Below are 27,661 nucleotides of genomic sequence, written 5' to 3' on the forward strand. Positions count from 1 at the left end.
TGGAGACAAACGCATTTAGTACCATTAACCAACAGTACGATATTTTTAGGTTTCAAAATCGTTTTTGCAATCCTGCATACAAATTCAAACTATTTATCAAACCTTCAGATCAGGAAAAATATATTTTTTGTGATTGTTACCTCCATTGTGACATCACAACAAACATGAATAATAGACTTTATAGTGCTTTGTTCACTAGAAAATTTATTTCTTGGTTGCATTGACTGCTACAGTACTAAAGGTTGATTTAAATGTGGCCATCAAAAGTACAAAAACATATGCAAGAAATGAAAAACATAGAAAGACCTACAGAAAATTATGTTGGGGATCCGCAGACCCATAAAATTTGTAAAAGGGGTCCGCGACTACAAAAAGGTTGGGAACCACTGCACTAACGGATCGTATTGCGAGGTTCATGTCCATGCTGCAAAGTGTTGTGGGACTTGTGGCTGGACAGAAGTGTTTTACGCAGTTCATACTTATGTTTAAAATTACGGTTGCTCATTAGGGCCAGTGTATTTTTAGTGGTCATACGCCATGCCCATGACTACAAAGTTAACCTTCAGGTTTAAGATGTTTGTTTACAAATCAGATCAAACTGTTCATCAATGTCTGAACTACACCAAGTTTCAATCAAGTTGTTTAAATCGTTTATAAAAGCAGGGACATGTCACAATTAGTTTTTTGCGTGCCCAAGCACTCATGCCATAAAAATATGAGATCTAAAGCAAAAAAAAGTCATTGCAATGAGGGTCCTGTAGTATTAATAGCCATTATTTTAGTTTTTAACAGACAGAAATTAAGATTAAATGCAAAATGTTTAGGATACGGGGTCCAGTGCATCAATTGCGAATGCCACAGTGGTGCAGAACATATGCTGCCCGTAAGTAAACATTGTTTTTGTTAGGGTTGGGCATTTGACCGGTCAAATAAAATCTGGTCAATTGACCGGTCAAATACTTGTCAAATAGGTCAAATATCGGTCAAATACTATTCCCATTATTAAATTGCAATTTTAGTTAAAAATTGGAAGTTTAATCTTCTTCTAAACCATAAGTAATGGAAATGAAGGTTTCAACTCATGTAAATTTGTTTGTGAAATAGGAAATGTTCAGTTCATATTATATTACAGACTTTTCCGACTGCATTGCATGCTTCATTTCATCAATGGCCCCACCTGTGTGTCTGTAATTTTCATTCAGTAATCACATTTGTGAACTGGATTCTCATAATATTCTATATACATCAGATTAAAGTCTAATTTTGACTGAGATTTAACTGCAAAACTCGCTTATCCTGCTTAAAATCGTAATTTATGCTGTTAAGCTGTTGTCCATTCATGACAAAAAAGGAATATACAAAAGCTTGATATGTACGTACTTTATCCCAATAAGTACTGAACAGTAACTTATCTACAAAAATCTATTCTGGGCAATTATAAGCTAAATATATAGCTACAAACAATTTTTGGATCAACTATAGAAAAAAGGACTGTGGGCCTACAAGTTTACACAGATGGTTTAAATTACTTAGATTTTTTATCTGTCAGTAAAAATGTGCAACATTTGCAAAATGCCTAAGTAAATACCAATAAACTAACTTCCCCTCATGGACCTATCACACTCAAATTTATTAAGATAAAACGGTGCTAGAAGTGATCCATGTTTTTTAATTGCATTGGAAACCTTGCAAAGTTTGCCATAACGTAAATCAGATCTTAATTTCAAATGAAAAGTATATCCTAATTGTTATGGGATTTTTTTCAAATGAACAAAACACATCTACATTAGCTTAAAAATCACTTATTAATACAAGAGTATGCCCTAAACTGTTCTACCTGAGGGTTATTAGAAATAAATTACCCTTTTCAACAACCAAAAAGCAAGTCCAAGAAAATTTACCACATTTTATTTTGAAATTAAAAATAGTATTTGACCGGTTAAATAAAGTGCTGTCAATTGACCGGTCAATTGACCGTATTTGACCGGTCAATTGACCGGCTTGCCAACCCTAGTTTTTGTTTACAAATGACATATGTGCCATTGATGTAACAGTCAGTATATTTGAATATGCATGTCATTGTACAACAGAAATACCCACCATCAAGAAAGTGGCACCACAACCATTTAATTCAATTCCCACCCCAAGCACCTCTGCTCAAGTGAAGACCCTCCTAAAACTGTTAAGAAAAGATTTTAACATGGTAGAGCACATGTCCAAAAGACACCAGGAACTTGGACCAGTATACAAGGAGAACATTTTACCTGGTATTTGTTTTTTTAATGATAGCTATGATTTATTATGCATCAGACGTTTTGTGGGCAATAGATAAAATAACTTTCACACTTGGATGTGTACAAAATTGTTCAAAGAATTTTACAGCGCTTTGTTATGCAATAAATTGCCAGCTAGAACCAAACAAAAATATAAACAGATGTTTATTTCATAGAACAGGAACTGTATGTTGTAAATTTATTTTTTAGGAATTGCCGATGTAACTGTGTCTTGTTGTTCACCTGCTGACACAGAGGCTATGTTACGCTGTGATGGTAAATATCCTGTCCGTCCCCAACTTGGGCCACTGGAAAGTATTAGAAAAGAATTAAAATTGTACAAAGGCATTTCTGAGGCCAGTGGTGAAGAGTGGTACAAAGTAGGAGACCTTTGTATCTGTGTCATATTTGTAATGAAGGGAATGTACAGGGTGATTTATTGTTTTGCAGGTGAGAAGTGTAGTGAACAACCATTTTCTACGAAATCGATCAGTGTGGTCATATGGAGAAAAGCATTTAAAGGTTTCTCGGGACTTTATGGAGTACATTGCCAAAAATTTGGATTCCAATAATGAGGTACTGGATGAAGTTTTTTGATTGCACACTTTTGCTCCTCTGCAGTGATGTTGCACACATTGTTTTCACCCTCATATTTTTGAAGCACCACAAGTTTCTTCATGTTAAATCCTTTTTTTTAAAGGCGAACCACTTTATGTATGTTCGTTTTAGATAACTTTTAAATGTGACAGTTCAGTTGTGTCTTGTAAAGCTTAGAGGTGCACCCCTTCTTTGCAAACATAGGCGGTGACGGGTTGGCGCCGCCACCTTGGGTTTAAAAAGCACGGTGGCGGCCTGCGTTGAAATTTAGGTTAGTTGTGAGCGGTAGCGTACGAAATATGTAAAATCTGAAGAAAATTTTGGTTAGTGCCTTGTTTATGACCTCAAAAACACAATTGTCTGTCAGTGAATGTTGGGTCATTGTTGTTATCTAAGGTGATGTGAAGCAGCAACAATTTGACAAAATATTTTATAAGGTTGTTAAACCTATGATAAACGCCACAGCAACGTGTTGTAATTGCCAACTAAATATTATTCCAAACATATCGTTTTTCTTCTGATTTTGACGAACGTTGTATTCTATGGGAACTTTGTTGGGCTATGAGTTTAAGTTCTTGTTGCAAGCATAAGTGACATCATATTTTAGGTCCGCCACAGGTTGCATTTTGTAAAACTCGGCGCCTATGTTTGCGAACCATGACATAGAAGATTATTTTGAAGTGGAAGATTACAATTACTCATTGTGATCTCCCATTCAAACGCCATTTGTTTTTTGCTGTTGTGAAACATTTTACAGCACCAAATTATTTTTCTCTAATTTCACAACACGCACACTTAAACTTAAACCATACTATAAAAGTTTGTGATTGACTTTACAACTAAAATGCATCATGGAGTTATAATTTAGGGGAAAATTTTCATAACTTTCTCCTTGATTTCTAAATGACAGGTAATGAACTGTTTTTATTGCAAGCACTCCAAGTGCAAGTCTTTTCACATTTGTACTTTTCAATTTGAAAAGCTCCTATCTTTTGTAATGTTGAAAAGCATCATTTTGCCTTTGAAGTGCTCAAGCAAATTGTAAAAAGAATTTATGTCAGTCGTATAATTTCGCTATTCAAAACATCTAGGACAGTGCTCTTCAACCTTTTTAGTCGCATGAAATCCTTTAGGTATTTTGTTAAAATTTGCGTAAACCCATAAAATAAATTTATTACATGAAATACAAGTAGGCAACGTTGATGTTTTGAATTGCTACAACAAACTTTGGGTTCGCGGAACACCTGTCAGCGTTACATGGAACCCTCAGGTTCCATGTAACTCAGGTTGAAGAGCCCTGATGTTTTCCAAGATCGTTTTAAAATCTCAAGTAGTTTTCAATATTTATAAATATCTCACTTTAATTTAGACGAAACCTTTTAAGGTTTAGGTTAATGCTTACTACTTATTTGTCCTAAAGAGTCTAAAGCTAATTGCACTATTTTTACTGAAAACAATTCGCAAAAACACATGGGGTACCATTCATTTTGCTCACAAAAACAATCATGATAGTCGGGCTAATGATACTGATAGTAAATCGTATAATATACAAAATGGAAATATATAGGAAAGCTACCTTTCTAATAGTTTGCTGGTACATTAACATGTTTGTATTTTAGGTGCCTGATTTTGAAAATGCCCTAAAATATTGGTCTTTGGAAGCAGCAGGTGTATTCAGCCTAGACACAAGACTTGGTAAAAACATATTATTTTAGGCATAAGTCAATTCAAGTTAATTGCATAGTTTGTTAAACTGCTTCAAAATTATGAATCAGACATTGCTCAATCAGAAAGTGGATAATTCTAAGCGAGAGCATCAGACAGTTTATTAAAAAGCTTAACAGTCAAACACATTTTTAATTTTGGGAACATGAATTAAGTGAGCAGAACATTGCTTCCACTGTAATCAATATCTGTTTAACATGTGTTTTATTCTGCACATTTGCATGTGCTTAACTGTTTAACACATATTGTGGATTGTGCATCTGTACCCACCACAGATGAGAATAATCATTTTCTGTTTGAGAATTTTCCATGGTCTAAACTTTGAAAATAGGGCTTTGGTAGTTTGATTAACCAAAATCAAAGTCTGTATCCGTTAATTTCAACAGGTTTGTTTGACGATGAAGTGAATGAGACATCACTGGAATTAATTAAGGCAATGGATTTGTTTTTTGAAAACCTTTGCAAGCTAGTGTTTGGTGTTCAATTTTGGAAAACTTTTGAAACATTTACATACAAGGTATTTATCACAAGAGTTTGTAATTAGCAGTATGCTATAATTTCACTTTCCTTATTTAGTTAAAACAGGGTTCAGAAGTGTTTATTGCACTGTCACAATTTAGATGTATTTTTTCAAATCTGTATACCTGGTTGTCTGCTGTTGAAAATACAATGCCAATTAATCTTTAAGGTTTTAGCTGATTGTGTGTAACACAATTAACAAGAGACTGTCTTCACCATACTATTTAAAGAATAATAGTAAAGAAAAAACTAATGATGATTGGTTACATTCCCCCTTAACACAATATGAGTTTTTCAGAATGTTATAAAAAATGTTACCATGTCATTATAAAATACTGTGGGATAGTGTGGTGGCCTGGATATATATCCTGCCATTAGTCTGTAGTTAGTCACCACTAATCCAAAAGGGCTGTCTACACCAGGTGTTCCCAAGCTGTTCGTAGCACAACCCATTCAAACTTTTAATTGCGCAATGCAACCTTAAGTCAATATAGTCAATAAACTTTCACCGCTTATTAGGCAAAATACTTTCCATGTCAATTCCACACATATACAGGTTTTTAGGAAATACATATTAATAAATATCTAAATCACAAATACACACACCGATCTAGAGACATGGTTCTAATTTGCATTGGATATTAATTAAAATGTACAAATCTCTACAATTGAATCCCTATTATTTTAGTATTTGCAACAAACAGCAAAAAAGAATGACTGAAATAGACCTTATTCTATCACAATACATGCACTTATTGCTGTCTACAACATCATTCCACGATTGCATTGGATGTTTTTACATTTAACAACACCTCAGTGACCCTACAGACCCCATGACCAGTTTGTGACATTGACCATTCCGGTTTGGGAAACTCCTGGTCTACACCATAAACGTCTACAGTAACATTTTGTAAAAAAAAACTGTAAGTGCATTCATTTCGGTCCTCATCTGCTTGTTATAGGTCCCCTTTCCGGAAGGGGATACATATTGTTTTTGTCCGAAAACTTGAGTCAAAAAGATTCTTAAAATTTATTCATATTTACACACATGTTTTTCATCCAAGTTTGATCCTCCTGAAGTTTGACCCCAAGTGACCCAGGGGTTTGCCCACAGGCCCCCAAAACATTTGAAAAAAAATTGGCTGTACTGACTAAAGTACATGATCTAGGAGTTTCATTCTTGTTGGTTGGTGTCCAATTACTTTTAATTGGATTCACCCATTTTTCACCCTTTGAACACCGAAATATTGGACTTATGCTTTTCCAGCCCTTTAGGTCGGAAATTCATGCCCTAATGTCCTGAAATTTTAATCAATTGTTTGCAGGGGGTTACTCGTTTAGTATTTAAAATTTTTGCTTAATCAGCAAAATGGTTACCTCAATAGGTTTATATCTTAGAAGTTATAAAAAAATGATATGATCATTGTCAGCTTGGCCTCCGTACAACAAGAGGTGACAGAAGGTCAATTTGTAGGTATCGCAAAACACAGTTTATAATGATTTTGTCATAACATTGTTGACACATATACTCAAGAAACAATATGTAAGTTAAATATAAATTAGAAAGGCGTTATTGTTGAACACTAAGGACTGCATACTATTGAAAACTATGTCAAAATGTCATTAAACGGTCAGTCCCCGACAAAACAGCCGTAGGCTACTGAAAAACAATTTGTTATCAATACCTTTGTTGCAAAATTTCTTCCTAATTTGTCAGTGTCTGTAATAACCTCTAGGACAAGTTGTTTCAAAATCTGTTTCAAAACTGGCCTTGCATGGGTATATCACAGTCAAACCTATAGATTAATACTCAGATTGGGAGTATTTTTTTATGTTCTTTTACTACTTTTGTTAACATATAACAATATAATGTAAACAGGATGTAGACAAAACCTTCTGAAGTTTGGGTTGATGCTTTCTACTAATTTGTCCTTCTAGAAAAGAATCTACAAATGAATAATTTAAAAACCTTTTTACCATGACTATTTCGCATAAACACATGTGTGGGGACCCATTCGTTTTTGCCTGCAAAAACAATCGTGTGTGTAGATCAGTAATGTATATTGTAAATGGATAAATGGGGTACGCAAACTGGAATTATGTAGGGAAGCCACCTTTCTAGTTTCAGTTTCACTCGTCTTTAAACAGGATTTAAAGAATTGTCAAAAGGAAATTTACAATGCGGTTTCTCTTCATCGGCAAGCAGTACAGCACAGCAGTAATGGAAAGGAAACAAATCAGCTCCAATCCTTTCTCAACAGCAGCCTGCTCACTGACAAGTATGTTTACTTGATTATTTTATTCAAGTTATGGGTCCTCTTCCCTGAAGGGGACGCATCTTGATTTCACTCTGTTTTTTTCTTTTTTCTGCCGAAGTTTGTCCATGCACTTTTGGCATGAAATCTTTGGTGGATTTGGATGAAACTTTCACAGATAGTAGATATAGTTATGCAGATGTTCCATCTGCTTCGTTTAAATTGATAACCCCAATATTTACCCCGCTAGCCCCCAAAATGTAAAACGTTTTTGTAAGATGCTGCACACCACAAACGAAAGATTTCTATGGTGTAATAGTAGAATAAAGGCAACAGAACACGTGGTACTTGTGATGGTGCATTACTCGATGACATTTTTGCACATGCCAGTTAGAGGGGTATTAACAGCCTTATGATGTCAGAAGGGTTAACAAATGTTGCTAATAACACCTCTAGCGTTCTAAATTTTAAACATTGTCTGATTTGGATAAAATTTAACATGACTGTATATTGGGTCATTGTGGGTTCATATTTTATACTTTTTGGGTGTTGAACCCCATCAGTTACCCCACCAACCCCCTAAAATGGGTAAGTTTTTTTAACCGTGTTAAAATTAAAAGAATTTTGGTTAACTTGTACAATTTGTCATTTATAGGTGTCAATTGTTGCGTTTAACCCTGTAGCCCCCAATATTTACCCCTCTAGCCCCCTAAAAAGGGTGAATTTTTTAAATAATGTCCGAATTGGATTAAATTTTGACAGTTTATGGAGTGTACTATTTATAATTGTTGATTGTTATTTTTAACCCTGTTGCCCCAGCATTTACCCCGCTAGTCCCCTCTAATGGGCGAATTTATAAAAAGTGTCGGAATTGACTGGAATTTGGATGACTTGTACAATTTGCCATTTATATGTGTCAATTGTTATGTTTAACCCTGTAGCCCCACTATTTACCCCTCTAGCCCCTTAAAAAGGTGATTTTTTTTTTGTACAATGTCAGAATTGAATGAAATTTGAAGAGCTTGTAGAGTGTGCTATTTATAGATGTCGATTGTTGTGTTCGACCCTGTAGCCCTCTCATTTACTTTTTTACCACACTAGCCACCGACAATCATGTGCAATTCGCCATTGGCAGCTGATTGTTGTGTTTTAACCTATTTTCTTACTTTTTCACTTTTTTTCAGGTAGACCATACAATAGAAAAACCTTCAAAAATGTATGAATGGAATGAATTTAAATAGTTTGTACTCCATTTACAATATTTATTGATGCACAGTCCCGATCACTGGGTTTGACGTTATAATACCTAACTTTCTCATAGTTATCTCTTGAAATGCATTATTTACAACTTTGCACTTGTGTGGACCCATGAGTTTCTGCTTGCAGAAACAACTTAGGACAATATGTGCTAAGCCACCTTTCTAGTTTGGAATATAGAACAACAACTAATAATTCCCAATATTGTAATACTGTACTACCTTGTTTTTCAGGTCATGAAAATTCTGTATACTATTAAATGGTACCAAGGGACAAATATATTGCTTATTTTTGCAGTGAAAAAGATATGGTGATGGTAGACTTTCTATCTGGTGGAATAGAAACCACAGCAATGAGTTCAATTTTTCCTTTGTATCTCCTTGCAATACACCCTGAAAAACAGGATATTTTACGTCAAGAAATCAAAAAATACATTGGTGATTTTAGTATTGACAGTGGAAAGGTTTGTTGGTTATGGCCTCTTTTCTGAAGGGGACACATACTGTTTTTGTCCATAATTTTTTTTTGTCTAATGCTAGTTCGATTGATGTGTTTGGTGAAGAAAGGGTACTTTACACACATGTTTGTTAGTTATTAAAGTTGTATCTCCCAAAGTTTGACCCACGAAAACCCAGGAGTTCACTCACAGGCCTCCAAACTGTGAAAATTTTTGTATGTGTAGTTTAGTATGTAAAACCGTATTGAGATTACTAATTGGACTCACAGTTGCTTGGCCATTGCGGGTAAAAATAAACAATACATACAATATGAATTGCCCCATGTCTGGTCTGGGGACCCATTGGTTTTTGCTTGCAAAAACAATAGTGTTAGTTGGTCAAATGGCGAGTTTAGTAAATCGATACATAGCATATAGAGCAGGGCTTCCCTAACTTGGGGTAAAAACTTGAGGGGTCGCAGAGAGCTATACCAATTGTACACAAAGTACTCCAGATTATACTTTTTGAAGTTTTAGCCGTTTAATTCAAAACACTGGTACAATATCGCAAAGCATTGTTCTTGACTGAACTGTAGATTAAGCTTATGATGTCATATTACTTTGCCTTTTTGCAAAGTACATATAAAACACAATTAGTCCAACCCATTGTTATGTGATAGAGCCTAATGGATGCCATTTTGTGTCCAAACTAATACAAAAATAATATGATTAATAATATGATTTTTACAAACTTGTGGGTTTTAACGTGAATTTGATAGGCCAAATCAAAGAAAACTTTTGGGTTCTAACATTTGAGTGTGATAATGTACGTTGTATGAAAATTGAAAATATTTAAAGTTCACATGAAAAATAAGCAACCGAATTTACATGAAAAAAGCAATTTAGCTTGTGATATTATGTTCAAATGTTAGGACTCGAAATTTGCATTCAATTTGGCGAATCAAAATCGTGTTTAATCTCTCCAGTTTTTAAAAATCAGACAATTTATTTGTTATTTTCCTACACCTGCTAAATCATTTTCGACGCAAAATGGCTCAATAGGCTTTATTGCGTAACAATGGGTTGGACAACTTGTGTTTTACTTAGACTTTGCCTCTGTGGACAAGAGGCTTGTCACTTAAAACCCAGAGTGTAAGCTGATCACAGTGAATACTTTTTTGCTTTTTTGGTTTGTTTCCAGAAGACTACCTACGTGTAAAGTAATAGACTCTTGATTTTCGCTTAAATAAAGCGTTTCAATGAATATAATAAACTCATATTTTACACTGTTTATCTTTTTAACCATGAAGGATCGCGAGAAATACAAGATTAAAAAGGGGGCCACAATCGATAAAGTTTGGGAAGCCCCGATATAATGTAAACAAACTGGCAATGTATTGGTAACAAACTCAGTGTTTAAACCTCGAAAGCGTGAATTTATTGTTTGTTTGTCACCAATAAGAAATGTGGAATGCTTTGCAGGTGCTTGCTGAAATGCCATACCTAAATGCTGTACTCAGGGAAACTCAACGTATTTTTCCTTTTGCACCTTTCTACAGTCGAAAATTCAAGAATGGCATTGTTCTTTCAAACTATCAAGTTCCCCCAGGTACAACTTTGATTTTTTTTCAAAAAGCTCATCTTTAATATCTCAAGATGCCTGAACACCTAATTTGATGTACCTTGTATAATAGTCATTTGAGTTCCCTGTTTAAATGCATCGCATTATTTTTTGGAAAAATCACAAGCCCTTACACCAGGTGTGTAAACCCGCAACCTGAGGGCCACGTGCGGCCCTCCAAAAGTTTTTGTGCAGCCTGCAAAGTAACTTTTAGAAATTATGGGTTTTACTCAGGTGGAATACCCTGTTAGACCAGTGAGTTTATATGATACAATCATTCACTCTTGGTGGTATATGCAATATTTTAATTGGATGATCAAAATAGCTCATCTTTATAATCAGCAATTGTGTTTGTTGCAGTATTGTTTTCACTCATATCAATAAAGCACAGTTGGTCCTTTCACTCTGCTCCACTGTAGACCTATTTGTTTTTGCCACAAACACATTTATTTTGTAAATGTTAGGTAAACATAGGGACCTTACTAAAATTACAGAACTAATACATATTTATTCTTGTGTGTCAAATGGCATGTATAGTTATTTATAAAGAAGCAAGTAGTAGAAATAAACTGGAAACATCTAGGAATGCCACTTTCAAAAACATTTTGTTATACTTCAACAGACCAACTGGTTATTAGCTCAGCAAATGTTGTCAACAACAAAGACCCTGCATACTTTCACGAACCAGATTTATTTAAACCTGAACGATGGCTTGATCCTGCACAAAGAAAAAAGGCAGCATTTGCTACTGTAGGGTCGTTCGGGGCCGGTGCCAGAAAATGTCCTGGTAGGAAGTTTGCACTCCAAGAAATCCATTCTCTTATTGCAGCCATATTAAGTCAGTACCGTATTGAGTACCACTATAAACCAATTAGAGCCAAATTGGGACTTGTGAGCTATCCATCCGAGAAGGCAAGATTTACTTTTATACCCTTGAATGAGTAAGATCGATACACTTTGTTCAATGGTTAACTTTATCTGTACATTTCATTTTTATTTATTTACTGTTTTCTTATTTTTACATTAATTCACAGTATTTAGAACAGTATTTTATACACAATCATTCCAATCGCTATTTAAACGTTTCTGAATTTGTTTTAGTCCTTCACCAACGTTTTATTTCCAAAATGTCTATTCTATGCAGCACTACCTACAAATCTATTCAATTTTTTGTTACTTACTCAAAGTTTTACACATTTTTTTAAACTTTACTCGTTATTGCATACACTTAACCTAAGGGAGACCTTTTTTACTATCTGTACAGAAAGCTTTAAACTCATACTTTTTATTCTATTATCAGTCATCCCAAACCAATTCGACTAATCAAACTACGCAGCATTTGTACATAAACTTACGTTTGTTACTTTTGGATTTGAAGTCGTATTAACATGCTAGCACTTATTCATCAAGTTCAGTTTCGGTTAATGCAAGCAGTGCTTAAAACCATCTTTGTCAAATTGTTTGCAATGGGAAGCTTGTTGCAGATGAAAATACTCTTAAAAGACTTACAAAAGTTTTGTCGATCAAGACTTCTTTGTATTGTAAGCCGCATGTTGAGGTGTTAAAAAATAATGTAAGCCGCCCTCGATTGTAAGCTGCACGCTGTAATTTTTGATACTATTTTCATAATACATCTTTCTGTTGTTATATGGTCTAACAATTTGCCCATATATGTTATTTACGTTGATAACTGTACCCAACAGAACGTATATCGACGTATAATATGTACACGCATACATGTTTTGAACCCCAAATAAGTTAAAATGTTGGAGTGTAGAAATAATTTCGGTATAAAATTAAAATGTAAGCCGCCCTCGATTAGAAGCCGCACAAACGGCAGCTAAAAAACAATATAAGCCGCGGCTTATAATCGAGCAAATGCGGTACATTCAATAGTGGGGTATTTAAAATCAACAATTTTGGACTTGCAGAAAAAGCACTTGAATAATAGACTTTTCAATTACAGTGACAATAAACACAATGTAAAACCTAGTTTATAGTTTGATGCAGACTTCTGTTAGACGTTGATGGGTAAAGGATTCTTTGGTAAGTTCTGTTAAAAAATGGTTGTTATTCGTCGCGAAGAACCCAGAGTTGCCTGTTAAGGCCCGTTTACACTGTGCTTAGCGGCGCCTAACCTTACCTTGCGACCCCTTCCGTTTACACTGCGATTATCGGTGCGTACCTAAGCTTACTATATAATATACAAGACGTATTTTTCAGCTCACAGCAAATGTCGATGACCATAAATTACCACATAAATTTATTGTTACCTATTTTAGATCGAAAAAGCTTTGTATCAATCTAAATTAAATCATATTTTGTTAGTAAACATGATTATGCATCTTGGTAATCATACAGGACTGTTCTGGATGTTGTTGTATAGATTGGTGACATTTTATCTCACTTTCATGTTTCTATAACATGTAGTCCGCTGTGCTAGGGTAAATGTACATTTTAAATGCAATTAATTACAATATTTAAACACAATAAAACATAACATGCAATCATAACCATGTAATAAATACTTAAATTGAAGGCAAATAGCGTGTCATCATTTATTTTTGGCAATTGAACCAGCTTTTTCAAAACAGAAACCCGTACACAGCGATAACACAAACCGTTGGCGCAGGTTCAAGCAGCTTGATACGCAGAAAAACGCTCGGCAGGCGATCGCTCGCTCATTTGTACGAGACTTGAGCGCCCGAAATCAGTCAAGCGCGAAACCAGACAGAAAAAATGAAACAAACAAACTTACGCAGGTTTGAGCGAGCGCGATACGCATAGTGTAAACGGGCCTTTAGGCGTTGGTGCAATTTCACTGTAATCCCAGCGCCGATCGTAAAACTGATCGTTACTGTATCTAAATCATTAAGTTAAATTACAGTACACACATGACATGATCCACACTGCTCGCACGATCTTTGTTTATTAATGTTTTTTGCGCAGGCGGCGCGCGCTTGATGTCACGCTGCGTGCGTCGCCGGCAGCCGAATTGAAAATCCATTGTTCGGGCAGCGCGTGCAGGCAAACGTTAACGAATTCGCTGTGTTGGGGTTGAACCACATGGTGTTTATGTTAGTAAAACTGAATATTTTTGATATTGATATATGTTATTTATACCAAACGATGTCATATACATACCAGAAAATGTTTAAACTTGTTATGTTGTTGTAGCAAGTATACTTGGTTAGTTTAAAACTTTGTTCATCTGTATTGTTGTGATAACTGTTTACACTATTCTGTTGCGACTATTTCTACAACCAGTAGCCTAGCCTACGACTAGTAATTCCAAAAAATAACCAAGACGCGAGTTTTGCCCCAAACCAGGGCTATTCAGATGGCCTAGTGAAGTTGCATTACTTGATCTGGCTTGAATTAAGTTTAGCAGAAAGCTACTACATAAAGTTACTAAATGAAGTAGCAAAAGTATTGATTTTATATTTCTGCCTTGGCATGTTGGGAAATTACAAGTGCTGGATTTCATATTATTTAGCCTTGACAACATGTTAGCAGTCAACCAAGCATGACGTAGACAATGTGGTCAACGCCGACGCAATTCCAACTTCCAAGCCAAGCAAGCGATCGTGCGTGCGAGCAATTAATCAGTGTGGATCGAGCGATCGTGCGTGCGAGCAATTAACCAGTGTGGATCGAATGATGCAAACTTTTGTGAGGACATAAATCAGCACATGACTTTCTTTCCATTACTCCTTCACTCAACCACATTGTAAATGCTTTTAAAATCGCATTAAGCACAAGCTTAATTCATTTCCATTTTTATTGTGCAACAACCTACGGTATGTAATGAAAAAAAATACAGTTGGGGTATCTCCCTGTTTTGTTTCGTTTTTGCTGATCACGTGATCTTTTTGGACATGATGTTTTTTTGCCTACGTAAGCAGTATCGCATCGCGAGGTGCACGTATATGCTGCACATTGCCAAGTGTCGTGGGACTCGCGGCTGGACAGAAGTGTTTTACGCAGTTCATACTTATGTTTAAAATTACGGTTGCTTATTAGGGCCAGTTGTAGTTTTTTATACGCCATGACTACAAAGTTAACCTTCAGGCTTAAGATGTTTGTTTGCAAATCAGCTCAAACTGTTTATCAATGTTGAACTACATACTTCAAGTTTTAATCAAATTTTTTTAATTGTGTACAAAAACATGGAAATGTCGCAATTAGTTTTTTTGCCTGCCCAAGCACCCATGCAATAAAAATCATTGCAATGAGGGTCCTGTTGTATTCATGGACATCATTTTTGTCTTTAACAGACAAGTTTATTAAGACTCAATGTAAAATGTTTCGGATACGGGGGCCAGTGCATCAATTGCAAATGCTACAGTTGTGCAGAACATATGCTGCAAGTAAGTAAACATTTTTTTGTTTACAAATGACATATGTACCATTGACGTAACTCTCAATATATTTGAATGTGCTTGTCATTTTATAACAGAAATACCCACCATCAATAATGTGGGACCACAACCATTTAATTCAATTCCCACCCCAAGCACCTCTACTCAAGTGAAGACCCTCCTAAAACTGTTAAGAAAAGATTTTGACCTGGTAGAGCATATGTCCAAAAGACACCAGGAACTTGGACCAGTATACAAAGAGAACATTTTACCTGGTATTTGTTTTACCTAAGGATAGCTACATGATTTATTGTGTATCATAGGTTTTTGTAATCACATGATTGTGATGATTGTAAAAGATCCAAATGCAGCTATAGAGTAAATATTTGTGAGCAATAGATAAAATAATTTTCAAATTCAGCTGTGTAAAAAAAAATTCAAGAAATATGTACTCCACAGCGATTTGTCATGCAATAAATTGCAGCTGGAACCAAACAAAAACTATAAACAGGTGTTTATATAACCGAACTAGAACTGTATGTTGTAATTATTATGGGTCCCCTTCTATGAAGGGGACACATATTGTTTTTGTCCGTATTTTTTTTTTCTGTCTAACGCTGGTTTGTTAAACGCGTTTGGTCAAGAAAGAATGCTCCAAATTTATTAAACATTAATCCAAATTTGATCCTCCTGAAGTTTGCCCCCGAATGACCCAGCGGTTCAGAATGCTCCAAATTTGTTACACATTAATCCAAATTTGATCCTCCTGAAGTTTGCCCCCGAATGACCCAGCGGTTCACCCGCAGGCCCCCAAAACGTAAATATTTTAAAACAGCTGTACTGACTAAAGTACATCATCTAGGAGTTATGTGCTGTGTTGGTTGGTGCAATGTCAGGTTTTCTAAAGAATTTTCTAACTTTTATCAGGATTTACCCATTTTTACCCCTTAAACCAGTGGTTCCCAACCGGGGTGCCAATTGAAGTGGTCAAGGGTGCCGCGATATATTGCAATATTGCAGTCCATTATTTATTTTTAACCCGTTAAGTGCGGAATTTATTTATTTCTAACCGAGTTTCAGTGCGTATCAAGTTTCGCGTCTCGCAGTTATTCCCCGCTCCTTATTTCATACAGTTATTTGAAATACAGAAACCTCAAAAAATTGATCCAGTTTTGCCAGGGTGCCGCAAACTATTTATCTCTTTGATAGGGTGCCGCAAGGTCAAAAAGGTAGGGAACCACTGCCTTAAACCCTGAAATATTCGTTTCTGTCTAACGCTGGTTTGTCAAATGCGTTTGGTCAAGAAAGAATGCTTTAAATTTATTCAAATTTACACAGATGTTAGCTATTGTTTTAAACCTGATCCTCTTAAAGTTTCACCCCAAATGACCCAGCGGTTCACCCACAAGCCCCCAAAATGTAAAATTTTGAAACTGGCGGTACTGACTAAAGTACATGATCTAAGAGTTTCATGCTTTGTTGGTTGGTGCAATGTAAAGTATTCTAAATATTTTTTTATTGGATTTACCCATTTTTACTCCTTTAACCCTGAAATAATCGTCACCCCTTAAATCCCTATATAATCTTTTTTGGTTTTAGGCCAGAAATACAAGCCCTAATGTGCTGAAATTTGAAACATTTGTTTGCAGTGGTTTACTCGTTTAGTATTCAAAAATTTGCCTTAATCGGCCAAATAATGACTTTCACAGCCCATAGTTCGTACAAGTCCCAAGGGAGTCATTCACTGGTTTACGATTAAAAGGTTTTGTGCAGAGCGGGAGGGATCAGCTTGACGGCCGGACGGACGTTTTAAATTTTCGGTGATTAGGAATCAGCTGTGTTTTTTTTGTCCTTAAGAATCTAAAAATCACCGCAACATTTGTTTACCATAAATCCGCACAAACATGCGTGTGGGGACCCATTAGTTTTTGTTTACAAAAACAATCATATGTGTAGATCAAATGATGTGTATAGTAAATTGGTAAATATCGTATAGAACAGGGGTTCTTAAACTTTTTCGGTCGTGCCCCACTTGACACTATTTATTTATTCTCACGCCCCCCTAAAAAAACTTTAGCACTGATGATGCTTATCCTGTTTTTTTGAAAACAACATACATCGTAGGTCCGCCTTAAGCTACTGTCGAGTTAGTTCCAATCGTTAGAAAAAGCCACTTCAACACTGATAAGTTGCGAAAAAAAATTTTGGCGCGCGCACAGAGTCACGTTGCCAGTATTCTTGTAAACTACGCACATGTTGCCCAGAAATTGTTGATTCACTCAAAGTCAAGGCAATCTCTAATGCAAAATTGCGAACAAATAAAGAATGTGCCGCCGACTATATAGTACAGGGGTCACCAAACTATGGCCCGCGATCCCATTTTTAGGTTTGCCAAAACTGATTGATAACTTTGTTATTGTTAAAAATTAATCTACTCCTTACGAAAGTTTACTGTTACAAATTGTAAAATTAATATTACCGACTTTCATAGGATTGCAACGCCCAGGATTGATCCAAAGCCAGTTTATTACGTCACAGACAAAACAAAAAGTGTTAATTGTGCGCAAACAAATGCCTTATTGTGTTACTTGTGACGTAATATACAAACATTCCTTGTAAGATGAAACTAACTATACAATTTAACAGATTTTAAATGGGTTTTTAAAAAGAAAAAAAAATAATCTTGGCGCCCCTATAAAAATAGCCTTGTGGGCTAAGCTTGAGAAGACGGCACTAAGGCATGTAAACTATGCGGCCCGCGCGAATTAGTATTAAACGTATCCGGTCCGCAGTGTAGAAAAGTTTGGTTAGTACAACTGGACATCCATTTCAGAGTAATGAAGCGTTTACTTTAAACAATAAGCTCGAAATCAGTGCCGACTTAATTCCAATGCATTCATTTACAATTGTTTGCAAGTGAAAACTTTGCTGCCATAATGTGCTGCGCCCCCCTTGTGAACCCTTCACGCCCCCCAGTTTAAGAAACCCTGGTATAGTATATATAAAATGGAACTACAGACGAATCCGGCTAATCGCATACCGGTTAATCGCATAATCCGTTTAATTGCATCACAATTAAAAATCCCATACCGTCGGCCATCGTTTGTTAAGAAAATCGTCCGGTTAATTGCATACCGGTTTATCGCATAAACCGGATATTCGCATCGATTTTCAACGAAATATGCGATTAACCGGATTGATGATCTCTATGTGAAAGTCGAACAGACCGAGTTTTTCGAATAAAAAACGACGATATGATGGTAAAATCCTCCGGAGGTAATGTATGCGAAAAAGACGTAGATGCATGTTTGCATTTTACACCAAATAACGCAACTAATTTAAACGTTGAAAATGACAGTCTCAACCATAAAATATTTTGGAAAAGTTATTAGGAGATTAAGTCGGCGTTTAGTGTACCGCTGTACGATAACAAGGATTCGTTATCTCAAAGCCGTGCACATTGATCCTTTTTTATTGGCTTATCTAATCGCCAATAGTGATATAACAAGCGTTTAAATAAAGAGTTTAAAATGTTAAAATTACGAAACTGTTGTTCCGGCAAAGACGCTGATTGTAATTTCTTACTAAGTGCGTACTGCACCAAATTCGAAGTATTAAACTGTATTGAAATTTAAACAATGTTAAATATTAAACAAATGTTTAAAAATGTTTTCTGTTATATTATTTATGACCCGCAAAACACGTAAATGTTAGATCGCAAGTAATCACCCTATGTTGTTTAGATTCACGTAATTGGTAACGTGCCAATGATTGCCATATTTACTGTCTTCTATTCGTGACCTTGCGCAACTTATCAGGTAGAACAACGATTAAGAAAGGCATTTATTCCTCTAGTATTTGTTGCTGCTTTAAATTTTTGAAGCAACGATCACACGTTGATCACGTGACAGTCACGCTAGTCCTGCAGCTGCAGTTTTGCTGAGTAAGCTAGAAAGTCTTTAAAGTTTTGCTAAACTCAATTATTCAGAGTCTTTAAAGTTTTGCTAAACTCAATTATTCTTTTTGTCAATTGGATAACGGGTTATAATAGAAACTGATGCAGCTCGCCTTAGCGCCCTTGCGCTGTAGAATGTGCCAAAGTTGTAAGTTTGACCAGGTTTCGGTCGTGTACTTTCGGGTTTGGGCTTGCTTACAAATATGCACCTAGCACTTAGCCGCTTAACGCGTTGGTTTGAACTAGAAAACGAAATAGGTTAGAAACAACAGGCCATTTTACGTGTATATTAAGCGGGACGCCTAGCACATTTATAAGGGAAACTACCCAAAACAAGACTTAAACGCCACAAACCGTCGTTATAGGAAAGTTCCCAAATTTATGAGTTGGGCCCCTTGGCTACGATGCGATGTAACATATATTTTCAAATAAGCCTGACTGCAAGAGAAAGCACACATCAAGCGAACTGTGGCGTGTGCGCCAATTAAGAGTGTGTGTGTGTGCGTTTCTACTGTTTTTCAACACATTTAGGCGATTGCACCATAGCCACGATAGTTAGGAAGCATGACGTCATGCATTGCGCTGAGAGTAATAAATCTAGTTTTGACTTGAGAGTACTTTTTTCAATTCTCGGCAACAAAAGAGAGAAAATACTGACTAGTTGAGCGTCACTGCAACTTTGTTTTAGCCAGGGAAGTGAAAGTAAGCACTATCGCATAATCCAGTTAATCGCATCAAATACCCTTGGCAAATCGATGATGCGATTATCCGGATTCATCTGTATATCAGAAAGCCACCCTTCTAGTTTTTTTGCGCTAGCAACAGTGAAGTAAATATTCATGTGATTTGCTTCATCTTATACTCAGTGCTAAAGTAAATGCAAAGTTTATCCAGGTTTGGTTGTAGTAAGTTGACCTCACCTCTACAACTTTGTGACATACATGGAAGTTGATAACATCGGTGCTCGCCCAAGCATGCTCGGTGCTTTGTGACGCCACAAACACTCCCAATTCTATGCTAGTTGTATAGCTTTCCAAAGTCACTTACGTCACCATAAGTGAATTAAGCTGTACAGGTCCCAGAAGTATTCCACTATTTCACGCATTAAAAAAACATTCTTTTTTGTTTAAGGAATTGCTGATGTTACTGTGTCTTGTTGTTCACCTGCTGACACAGAGGCCATGTTACGCAGTGATGGTAAATATCCTGTCCGTCCCCAAACCGGCCCACTGGAAAGTGTTCGAAATGATTTAAAATTGTACAAAGGCATTTCTGAGGCCAGTGGTGAAGAGTGGTACAAAGTAGGAGACCTCTGTATCTGTGATATATTTGCAATAAAGCAGGTACACAGAGTGATTTATTTTTTTGCAGGTAAGAAGTGTAGTGAACAACCATTTTCTACAAAATCGATCTGTGTGGTCATATGGAGAAAAGCATTTAAAGGTTTCTCAGGACTTTACTGAGTACATTGCCAAACATTTGGATTCCAATAATGAGGTATGGATGGCTTTTTTGATTGCGCGCTTTTGCTCCCCTGCAGTAATCTTGCACACATTGTGTTTACCCTTGTTTTTTTGTATCTTTTTTGTAATATTTTTATAGTACCACAGGTTTCTCCATATTCCCAACACATATATATACAGTCCAACAAATGTTTCTGTGAACATGGTAAAATATATAACTTAGAATTAACAGTTGTTGTTAAAGTTCCCTTTGTTTGTTGATTCAAGTTTAGCCCTGTTTTCCCAGCAATTATTCGAACAATGCCTTAACTTTTTGTTTGATTGATGAAAAACATTAGAACAATATTAAAAGATCATGAACAAAAGTTTTTATGTTTAGGAATAATTTACGACATTAATTACCTTTTAAATTCCTGTACACTAGTGTGGTAACCCTTTTTCTGCTTGTGATCAGTGCTGGGATTCCAATTTTTTGTAAGCCAGTTCTATCACAAAAATCACATTTTTCAGCCTCTGTCACAAAACGTCTATTGACAGTAACCAGTAATGCTAACCAATTTACTTATCTCATAACATTTTGCGAGACGGTTCTATAGAATCGGTCCGAATCGGCTGAATCCCATCACTGCTTGCAACGCCTGAAGAAGAAAAAGGTATATGGATAACTATCAAATTGGACTATTAATACATAAATTTGTAGGGGCAAAGTCACCTTGATACTTAAGAGGCATTTTGTTGCCTGCACTCTAGGTTACAGAGTCACAGATTGTATTATAATATTGCTTGAATCCAGTTTGAACATTGCATAAAAATGTTTTCCTGAGGCATTAAATAGCAATATACTGCATGTGTGACAAGCAATTAATGAAGATGTAAGTTTTTTTATGTTTTAATAGATGCTTAATGTGTAACCTACCATGGGTCATAGATGTGGTCTGCTTTTATTGCTGCTAGATAAGAAGTACATTATATTTTGTTTAGCTCTTGTTGGTTGAAACATCTTTACTTTGGTCTAATTTTTGTGTTTAAACTATAACATCCAGTTTTTTAACTGCTACTTGCTGCTTCATTTTGTGAGAAATACCTAGGTTAAAATAAGACTGTTACAACTTCTGCAACAAACTCTTTTTTACAGTACAAAATCCGTTATCTCTAAATTCACAACACTCTCACTTAAACCATACTATAAAGCTTTGTTTTTTACTTTACAACTAAAATGAATCATAGAGCTATAATTTGGGGAAATTTTTTTATAACTTTCCCCCTGATTTCCAAATGACTACTAATAAACTGTTTTTATTGCAAGCACTCTAAGTACAAGTCTTTTTTAATTTCTACTTTTCAGAAAAGCTTTTATCCTGTGTAGTGTTAAAAACATCATTTTGGCTTTGCTTCGAATTATAAAGTGCTCATTCAAAGTATAAAAAGGATTTTTGTCAGTCATGTAATTTCCCCAGTCAAAATATCACATGGAACTTTTTTCCAAGAATATTTCAAAATATCAAGTAATTGTGGTAGAACACTTTTAGTCGGACAAAACCTTTTAAAGTTTAGGTTGGTGCTATGTACTACCTTGTCTTTAAGTATCCTTAAGTATTTCCACTACTTTTACTAAAAAAAAATTCGCATAAGCACGTGCAAAAACAATCATAATAGTTGGTCTAATGATGCTGATAGTAAACTGGGAAATAGGGCATAGAACATGTAAAATAAAAATATATAGGAATACCACCTTTTTTAATAGTTGGCTGGTACATTAACATGTTTGTATTTCAGGTTCCTGATTTTGAAAATGCCCTTAAACGTTGGTCTTTGGAAGCAGCTGGTGTATTTAGCCTAGACACAAGACTTGGTAAAAACATATCATTTTAGGCATAAAGCAATTGAGGTTAATTGCACATTTTGATTAATTGCCTAAAAAGTATAAATCAGACATTTAATAAAGTGTCTGATACACTTTATTTAAAAGCTTAACAGTCAACCAAACGTTAAATTTTGGGAACTAAAATTAGGTGAGCAAAACATAGCTTTCACTGCATTCAATGTATGTTTAAAATATGTTTTATTTGGCAAAATTGTATGTGTTTATCAGTTTACCATTTATGGTGAAATGTGTATCTGTACCTACCACCATTCAGTGTAAAAATATTCACTGTCTGTTTGAAATTTACCATGGTCTAAACTTTAAAGACAAAGTTTTGGTAATGTGATTACCCAAAATTGGAGCCTGTATCTATTAATTTCAACAGGTTTGTTTGATGATGAAGTGAGTGAGACATCATTGGAACTAATTAAGGCAATGGATTTGTTTTTTGAAAACCTTTCCAAACTATTGTTTGGTGTTCAATTTTGGAAAACTTTTGAAACATTTACATACAAGGTATTTATCACAACAGGTTATAATTAGCAGTAGGAATGTGCCAAATATGCAAGTACTTAGGTTCTGACTCAGCTCGACCCTTCCCAAATTAGCAGTATGTTATAATTTCATTTTTAGTTTTTACTGAAAAGCTGGCTGTCTATTGTTAAACTACCAAATCAAGTAATCTGTGAGGTGTTGGCTGATTGTGTGCACCACATCTAAAAAGTGATTATCCTCACCATACTATTTAATAAATGAGGAAGATGTAAGAAATGATGATTGTGGGTCACATTCCTCATGAACACAATATTTCACAATGTTATAATAAATGTTACAATGTCACCATAAAATACTGTTTGGATAGTGTGGTGGGCTGGATAACTTAAGTCCGCTTAACGCTGCTTTGTTGTACGCATTTGGTCAAGAAAGAGTGCTTCAAGTTTATTTAAAATTACACACATGTTAGGTTTTGATCCAAATTTGATCCTCCTGAAATTTAAACCTGAATGCCGCAGGGTTCACCCACAGGCCTCAAAAACATAACATTTTTAATAAGGCTGTACTGACTAAAGTACATGATCAAAGAGTTTCATGCTTTGTTAGTTGGTATAATGTTAGATATGGTAACAAAATTTATAACTTTTAATTGCATTCACCCATTTTTAAGCCCGTAAACACATAATTTTCGATTAATGCTTTTTAAGTCCTTTTGGTCAGAAATACAAGCCCTTATGTGCTGAAATTTTTAACAATTGTTTGTTAAAGGTTTCTTGTTTGGTATTTAAAATTTTAGCTCAATTGGCCAAATGGTTATCTTTACAGCCCATATGTTTACACTGGAAAACCCAAGCATTGAAAAGCCAGGGAAGTAATACATTTACGAGGTTTACAATTGTGGCGATTTAATGCATAGTGGGAGATCACTGCTTGGCACATGAATAGACATTTTATGAGGCAGTCTTTTTGATAATTAAAAATCAGCACAGTAATGCTATGTAGTTTTATTAAGTTAGCACGCTTATTTTTAGTTTTAGCAAAGGTTTTATATCTTAGAAGTGAAATGATACCGTTTTTGTACATGTCAGGCAAATGTTGTTTAACGTGAAGGTTAAAAACTAGGTGTTTCCAAAGACGCAATAAAACATCTTTAAATGATCATTGTCAGCTTGCTTGTTGTGCAACAAGAAGTCACTAAAGGTCAAATTGTAAGTATCACAGAACACATTTGAGAATGATTTTTTGTCACAACATAACTTATTTATTTTTAAAACACATACTCCAGACCATAAGTTAATAAGTGATAAGTTAGTAAAGTGATAAGTTAGTAAAGAACAATTCCTTTCCAATACCTTTGTTGTGTATTAAAATATATTTCTAATTTGTCAGTGTCTGTAATACTCTGTAGGAAAAGTTATAACTGTTTTAATACTGGCCTTGCATGGCTATATCATGGTCAAACCTAGAGATTAAATTCTCTTTGGGATTATTTTTTAATGTTTTTTACTACTTTTGTAAATATAAAAAAATAAAATGGAAACAGGATATGGAAAAAGCGTTTGAAGTTTGGGTTGATGCTTTCTACTAATTTGTCCTTCTAGAAAAGAATCTACAAATAAATAAGTCGAAAACTTTTTACCCTGACTAAGTCCCATAAACACTTGTGAACCCATTTGTTTTTGCTTGCAAAAACAATCATGTGTGTAGATCAAATGGGGTGTATAGTAAATTGATAAATAGGGTTCACAATATATAAAATGGAAATATAAGGAAAGCCACCCTTCTAGTTGCAGTTTCACTTGTCGTTAAACAGGATTTCAGAAATTGTCAAAAAGAAATTTACAATGCTGTTTCTCTTCATCGTCGAGCTGTACAGCATAAAGGCAGTAATGGAAAGGAAACAAACCAGCTTCAATCCTTTCTCAACAGCAGCCTGCTCACTGACAAGTATGTTTACTTAATTATTTTATTCAAGATTTGTTTGGGATAAAGAACCACAGCTAGTAATTCCCAATATTGTAATAAAGTAATACCTTGTCTTTCAGGTCATTAAAATTATATGCAATTAAATGTGACAAATATAATGCTAATTTTTGCAGTGAAAAAGATATGGTGATGGTAGACTTTCTATCTGGTGGAATAGAAACTACAGCAATGAGTTCCATTTTTCCTCTGTATCTCCTTGCAATACACCCTGAAAAACAGGATATTTTACGTCAAGAAATCCAAAAATACATTGGTGATTTTACTATTGGCAGTGGAAAGGTTTGTAAATTATGGCGCCCTTTTTGTGAGGAGGAAACACGCTAGTTTAAACCATGCATGAAGAAAGCACACTTTACACACATGTTTGTTAGGTATCGAAGGTTGGTCCTCCCAAAGTTTGACCCTGGATGACCCAGTGGTTCACTCATAGGCCCCCAAACTGTAAAAATTTTACAACTTTGTTGCTAAAGCACATGATCCAGGAGTTTTAAACTTTGCTAGTTGGTGCATTGCTAAGTATTTAAAATCATTTTGGAATTTTAGTTGGACTCACTGTTGCACTGTTTAAAAAAGAACAATACATACATACTAATTGCCCCATGTCTGGTATTGCCCCATGTCGGGCTTTCAAAAACAAAAGTGTTAGTAGGTCAAATGGTGTGTAGTAAATCATTAAATAGGACATAGAAAATAAATAAACTGGCAATATATATCCATAGCAAACCTCCTATTGAATTTCATTCAGTATTTAAACCTAAACTTAAATGCTTGATTTCATTGTTTGTTTGTCACCAACAAGAAATATGATATGCTTTCCAGGTGCTTGCTGAAATGCCATACCTAAATGCTGTACTCAGGGAAACTCAACGTATTTTTCCTTTTGTACCTTTCTACAGTCGAAAATTCAAAAATGGTATTGTTCTTTCAAACTATCAAGTACCCCCAGGTAAAACTTTTTTTAATAAAAGTCATTTTTAATATTTTAAGATGCTTGAAAATCCAATTTGATGTGCCTTGGATAATGGTCATTTGAGTAATTAGTATGAGGTGAAATTTAACTTGGTTGTGGTACTTTGCATAGACAGTTTCCCGTTTGATTGTATTGCATTGATAACAGAAAAATTGCAAGCCCTAATAGATTCAATGTTGGTTAGCCACAAAATCCATTTAATTGCAACTTGTAATAACTTTGCCTTATGGCAACTTACTTTTTAGTGTTTGTAATAGACCTATTTGTTTTTTAATCAAAAACATGTTTTGTAAATGTTAGGTAAACATAGGGACCCCACTAAAATTACAGAACTAATGCATATTTATTCTTGTGTGTCAAATGGTATATGTAGTTATTCATATTCTTCATATAGTCGAAAAATCAAAAACATTTTGTTATAATTAAACAGACCAACTGGTGATCAACTCAGCAAATTTTGTCAACAACAAAGACCCTGCATACTTTGACGAACCAGATGTATTCAAACCTGAACGATGGTTTGATCCTGCACAACGAAAAAAGGCAGCATTTGCTACTGTAGGGTCGTTTGGTGTTGGTGCCAGAAAGTGTCCTGGTAGGAAGTTTGCACTCCAAGAAATCCATTCTCTTATTGCAGTCATATTAAGTCAGTACCGTATTGAATACCACTATAAACCAATTAGAGCCAAATTGCGACTTTTGAGCTATCCATCTGAGAAGCCAAGATTTACTTTTATACCCTTGGATGAGTAAGATCGACACACTTTGTTCAATTGTTCACTGTATCTGTACAATTTATTTACTGTTTGCTTATCTTTGCATTAATTTACAGTATTTATTACACAAACCTTCTTATTGCCATTTAAACGTTTTTGATTTTGTTTTAATCCTTTAAGAATGTTTTACTTCCAAAATGTCCATTCTATGCAGCACTACCTACAAATCATTTGTAACTTTTTTTGTTCCTTACACAAAAAATTGCGACCTTTTTTCCTATCTGTACAGAAACCTTTAAACTCATACTTTTTATTCTATGAACAGTCATCCCAACCCAATTTGACTAATCAAACTACGCAGCATTTTGTACATAAACATTGTCTATTATTGTTACTATTTTGGCAAAGTTCAGTAGCAGTTAATGCAGTGGTTCTTAACCTTTTTTCCTTGCTGCACCACTTTCAAATCACCAACCAATTTTCGCACCCCCCTAGGTTTTTGTATTTAATTAGAATAGACCTAACCAACCTTAATGATCCAGCATCCCCGCACCCCCTAGGAACAGTTCTCGCACCCCTTGGGGGTGCGTGCACCCCTGGTTAAGAACCCCTGAGTTAATGCAAGCAGGGCTTACGAACCACCTTTGTCAAATTGTTTGCAATATGAGGCTTCTTGTAGATGATAATACTCTTAAAAGACTTACAGAAGTTTTGTAGAGCAAGACTTCTGTAATAAAATTTTAAATTTTAATGATTATAAATGATGAAGTATCGATTTTAAACATCCAATAAAACTGGCTGCTTCTTTTTTAGTGTATGTAAATTGGTCAGTTGTAATGCTAGATGTGTTGTAGATTGACATGTAGAAAGGTTTTTAAGACACAGTTAAGCGCCTGTTGTGTACTTGTAGCATAGGCCTTCCTGGCACTTAAAGAAGATATTGCGTTGATTAACTGTTATTGGCGTAACGTCACGACGTAACTTATTGGAAAAAGTTTAGAAAACTAAACGGCCGGTATAACCATAGGTAAGTATTGTCATATTTGTGCGTTGGGACAGAACAACGTCTCTGTTTAAGCTACAGGAAGGGTCACTAACCACTTCAGTGCTAAACTGTTATGCGTTAAAGTTAATGTAACAAGATATACCGTTTCAAAAATTACAAAAA

The 27,661-nt window shown here is 35.2% G+C and overlaps 2 protein-coding genes across 2 annotated transcripts; both read left to right on the plus strand.

Moving 5' to 3' along the window:
• The first annotated feature begins 258 nt into the window (after positions 1-258).
• On the plus strand, positions 259-12,092 carry LOC145212544 (cytochrome P450 10-like). The gene is made up of 10 exons (XM_080080705.1): positions 259-883; positions 2,091-2,267; positions 2,484-2,653; positions 2,724-2,849; positions 4,490-4,565; positions 4,982-5,112; positions 7,263-7,393; positions 8,924-9,089; positions 10,545-10,671; positions 11,306-12,092. The coding sequence occupies exons 1-10, from the start codon at positions 817-819 to the stop codon at positions 11,626-11,628; spliced, it is 1,494 nt and encodes a 497-aa protein (XP_079936831.1). The 5' UTR covers positions 259-816; the 3' UTR covers positions 11,629-12,092.
• Positions 12,093-14,829: 2,737 nt separating this feature from the next.
• Positions 14,830-27,300, plus strand: LOC145212543 (cytochrome P450 10-like). Its single transcript, XM_080080704.1, has 10 exons — positions 14,830-15,053; positions 15,143-15,319; positions 20,131-20,300; positions 20,371-20,496; positions 22,239-22,314; positions 22,712-22,842; positions 24,635-24,768; positions 24,921-25,086; positions 25,627-25,753; positions 26,208-27,300. The coding sequence occupies exons 1-10, from the start codon at positions 14,915-14,917 to the stop codon at positions 26,528-26,530; spliced, it is 1,569 nt and encodes a 522-aa protein (XP_079936830.1). The 5' UTR covers positions 14,830-14,914; the 3' UTR covers positions 26,531-27,300.
• The last annotated feature ends 361 nt before the right edge of the window (positions 27,301-27,661 follow it).

The sequence above is a fragment of the Phallusia mammillata genome, chromosome 2 (assembly GCF_965637545.1).
Source record: "Phallusia mammillata chromosome 2, kaPhaMamm4.hap1.1, whole genome shotgun sequence".
NCBI lineage: Eukaryota > Metazoa > Chordata > Ascidiacea > Phlebobranchia > Ascidiidae > Phallusia > Phallusia mammillata.

What these genes read in the sequence shown, in the direction of transcription:
- LOC145212544 (XM_080080705.1), top strand. Translation starts at nt 817, where the DNA reads ATGTTTAGGATACGGGGTCCAGTGCATCAATTGCGAATGCCACAGTGG. An exon ending in GTGGTGAAGAGTGGTACAAA is followed by an intron (nt 2,654 to 2,723) that starts GTAGGAGACCTT and finishes ATTGTTTTGCAG; the next exon opens with GTGAGAAGTGTAGTGAACAA. An exon ending in AGCAGCCTGCTCACTGACAA is followed by an intron (nt 7,394 to 8,923) that starts GTATGTTTACTT and finishes TTATTTTTGCAG; the next exon opens with TGAAAAAGATATGGTGATGG.
- LOC145212543 (XM_080080704.1), top strand. Translation starts at nt 14,915, where the DNA reads ATGAGGGTCCTGTTGTATTCATGGACATCATTTTTGTCTTTAACAGAC. An exon ending in TAGCCTAGACACAAGACTTG is followed by an intron (nt 22,315 to 22,711) that starts GTAAAAACATAT and finishes TAATTTCAACAG; the next exon opens with GTTTGTTTGATGATGAAGTG. An exon ending in TTACTATTGGCAGTGGAAAG is followed by an intron (nt 25,087 to 25,626) that starts GTTTGTAAATTA and finishes TATGCTTTCCAG; the next exon opens with GTGCTTGCTGAAATGCCATA.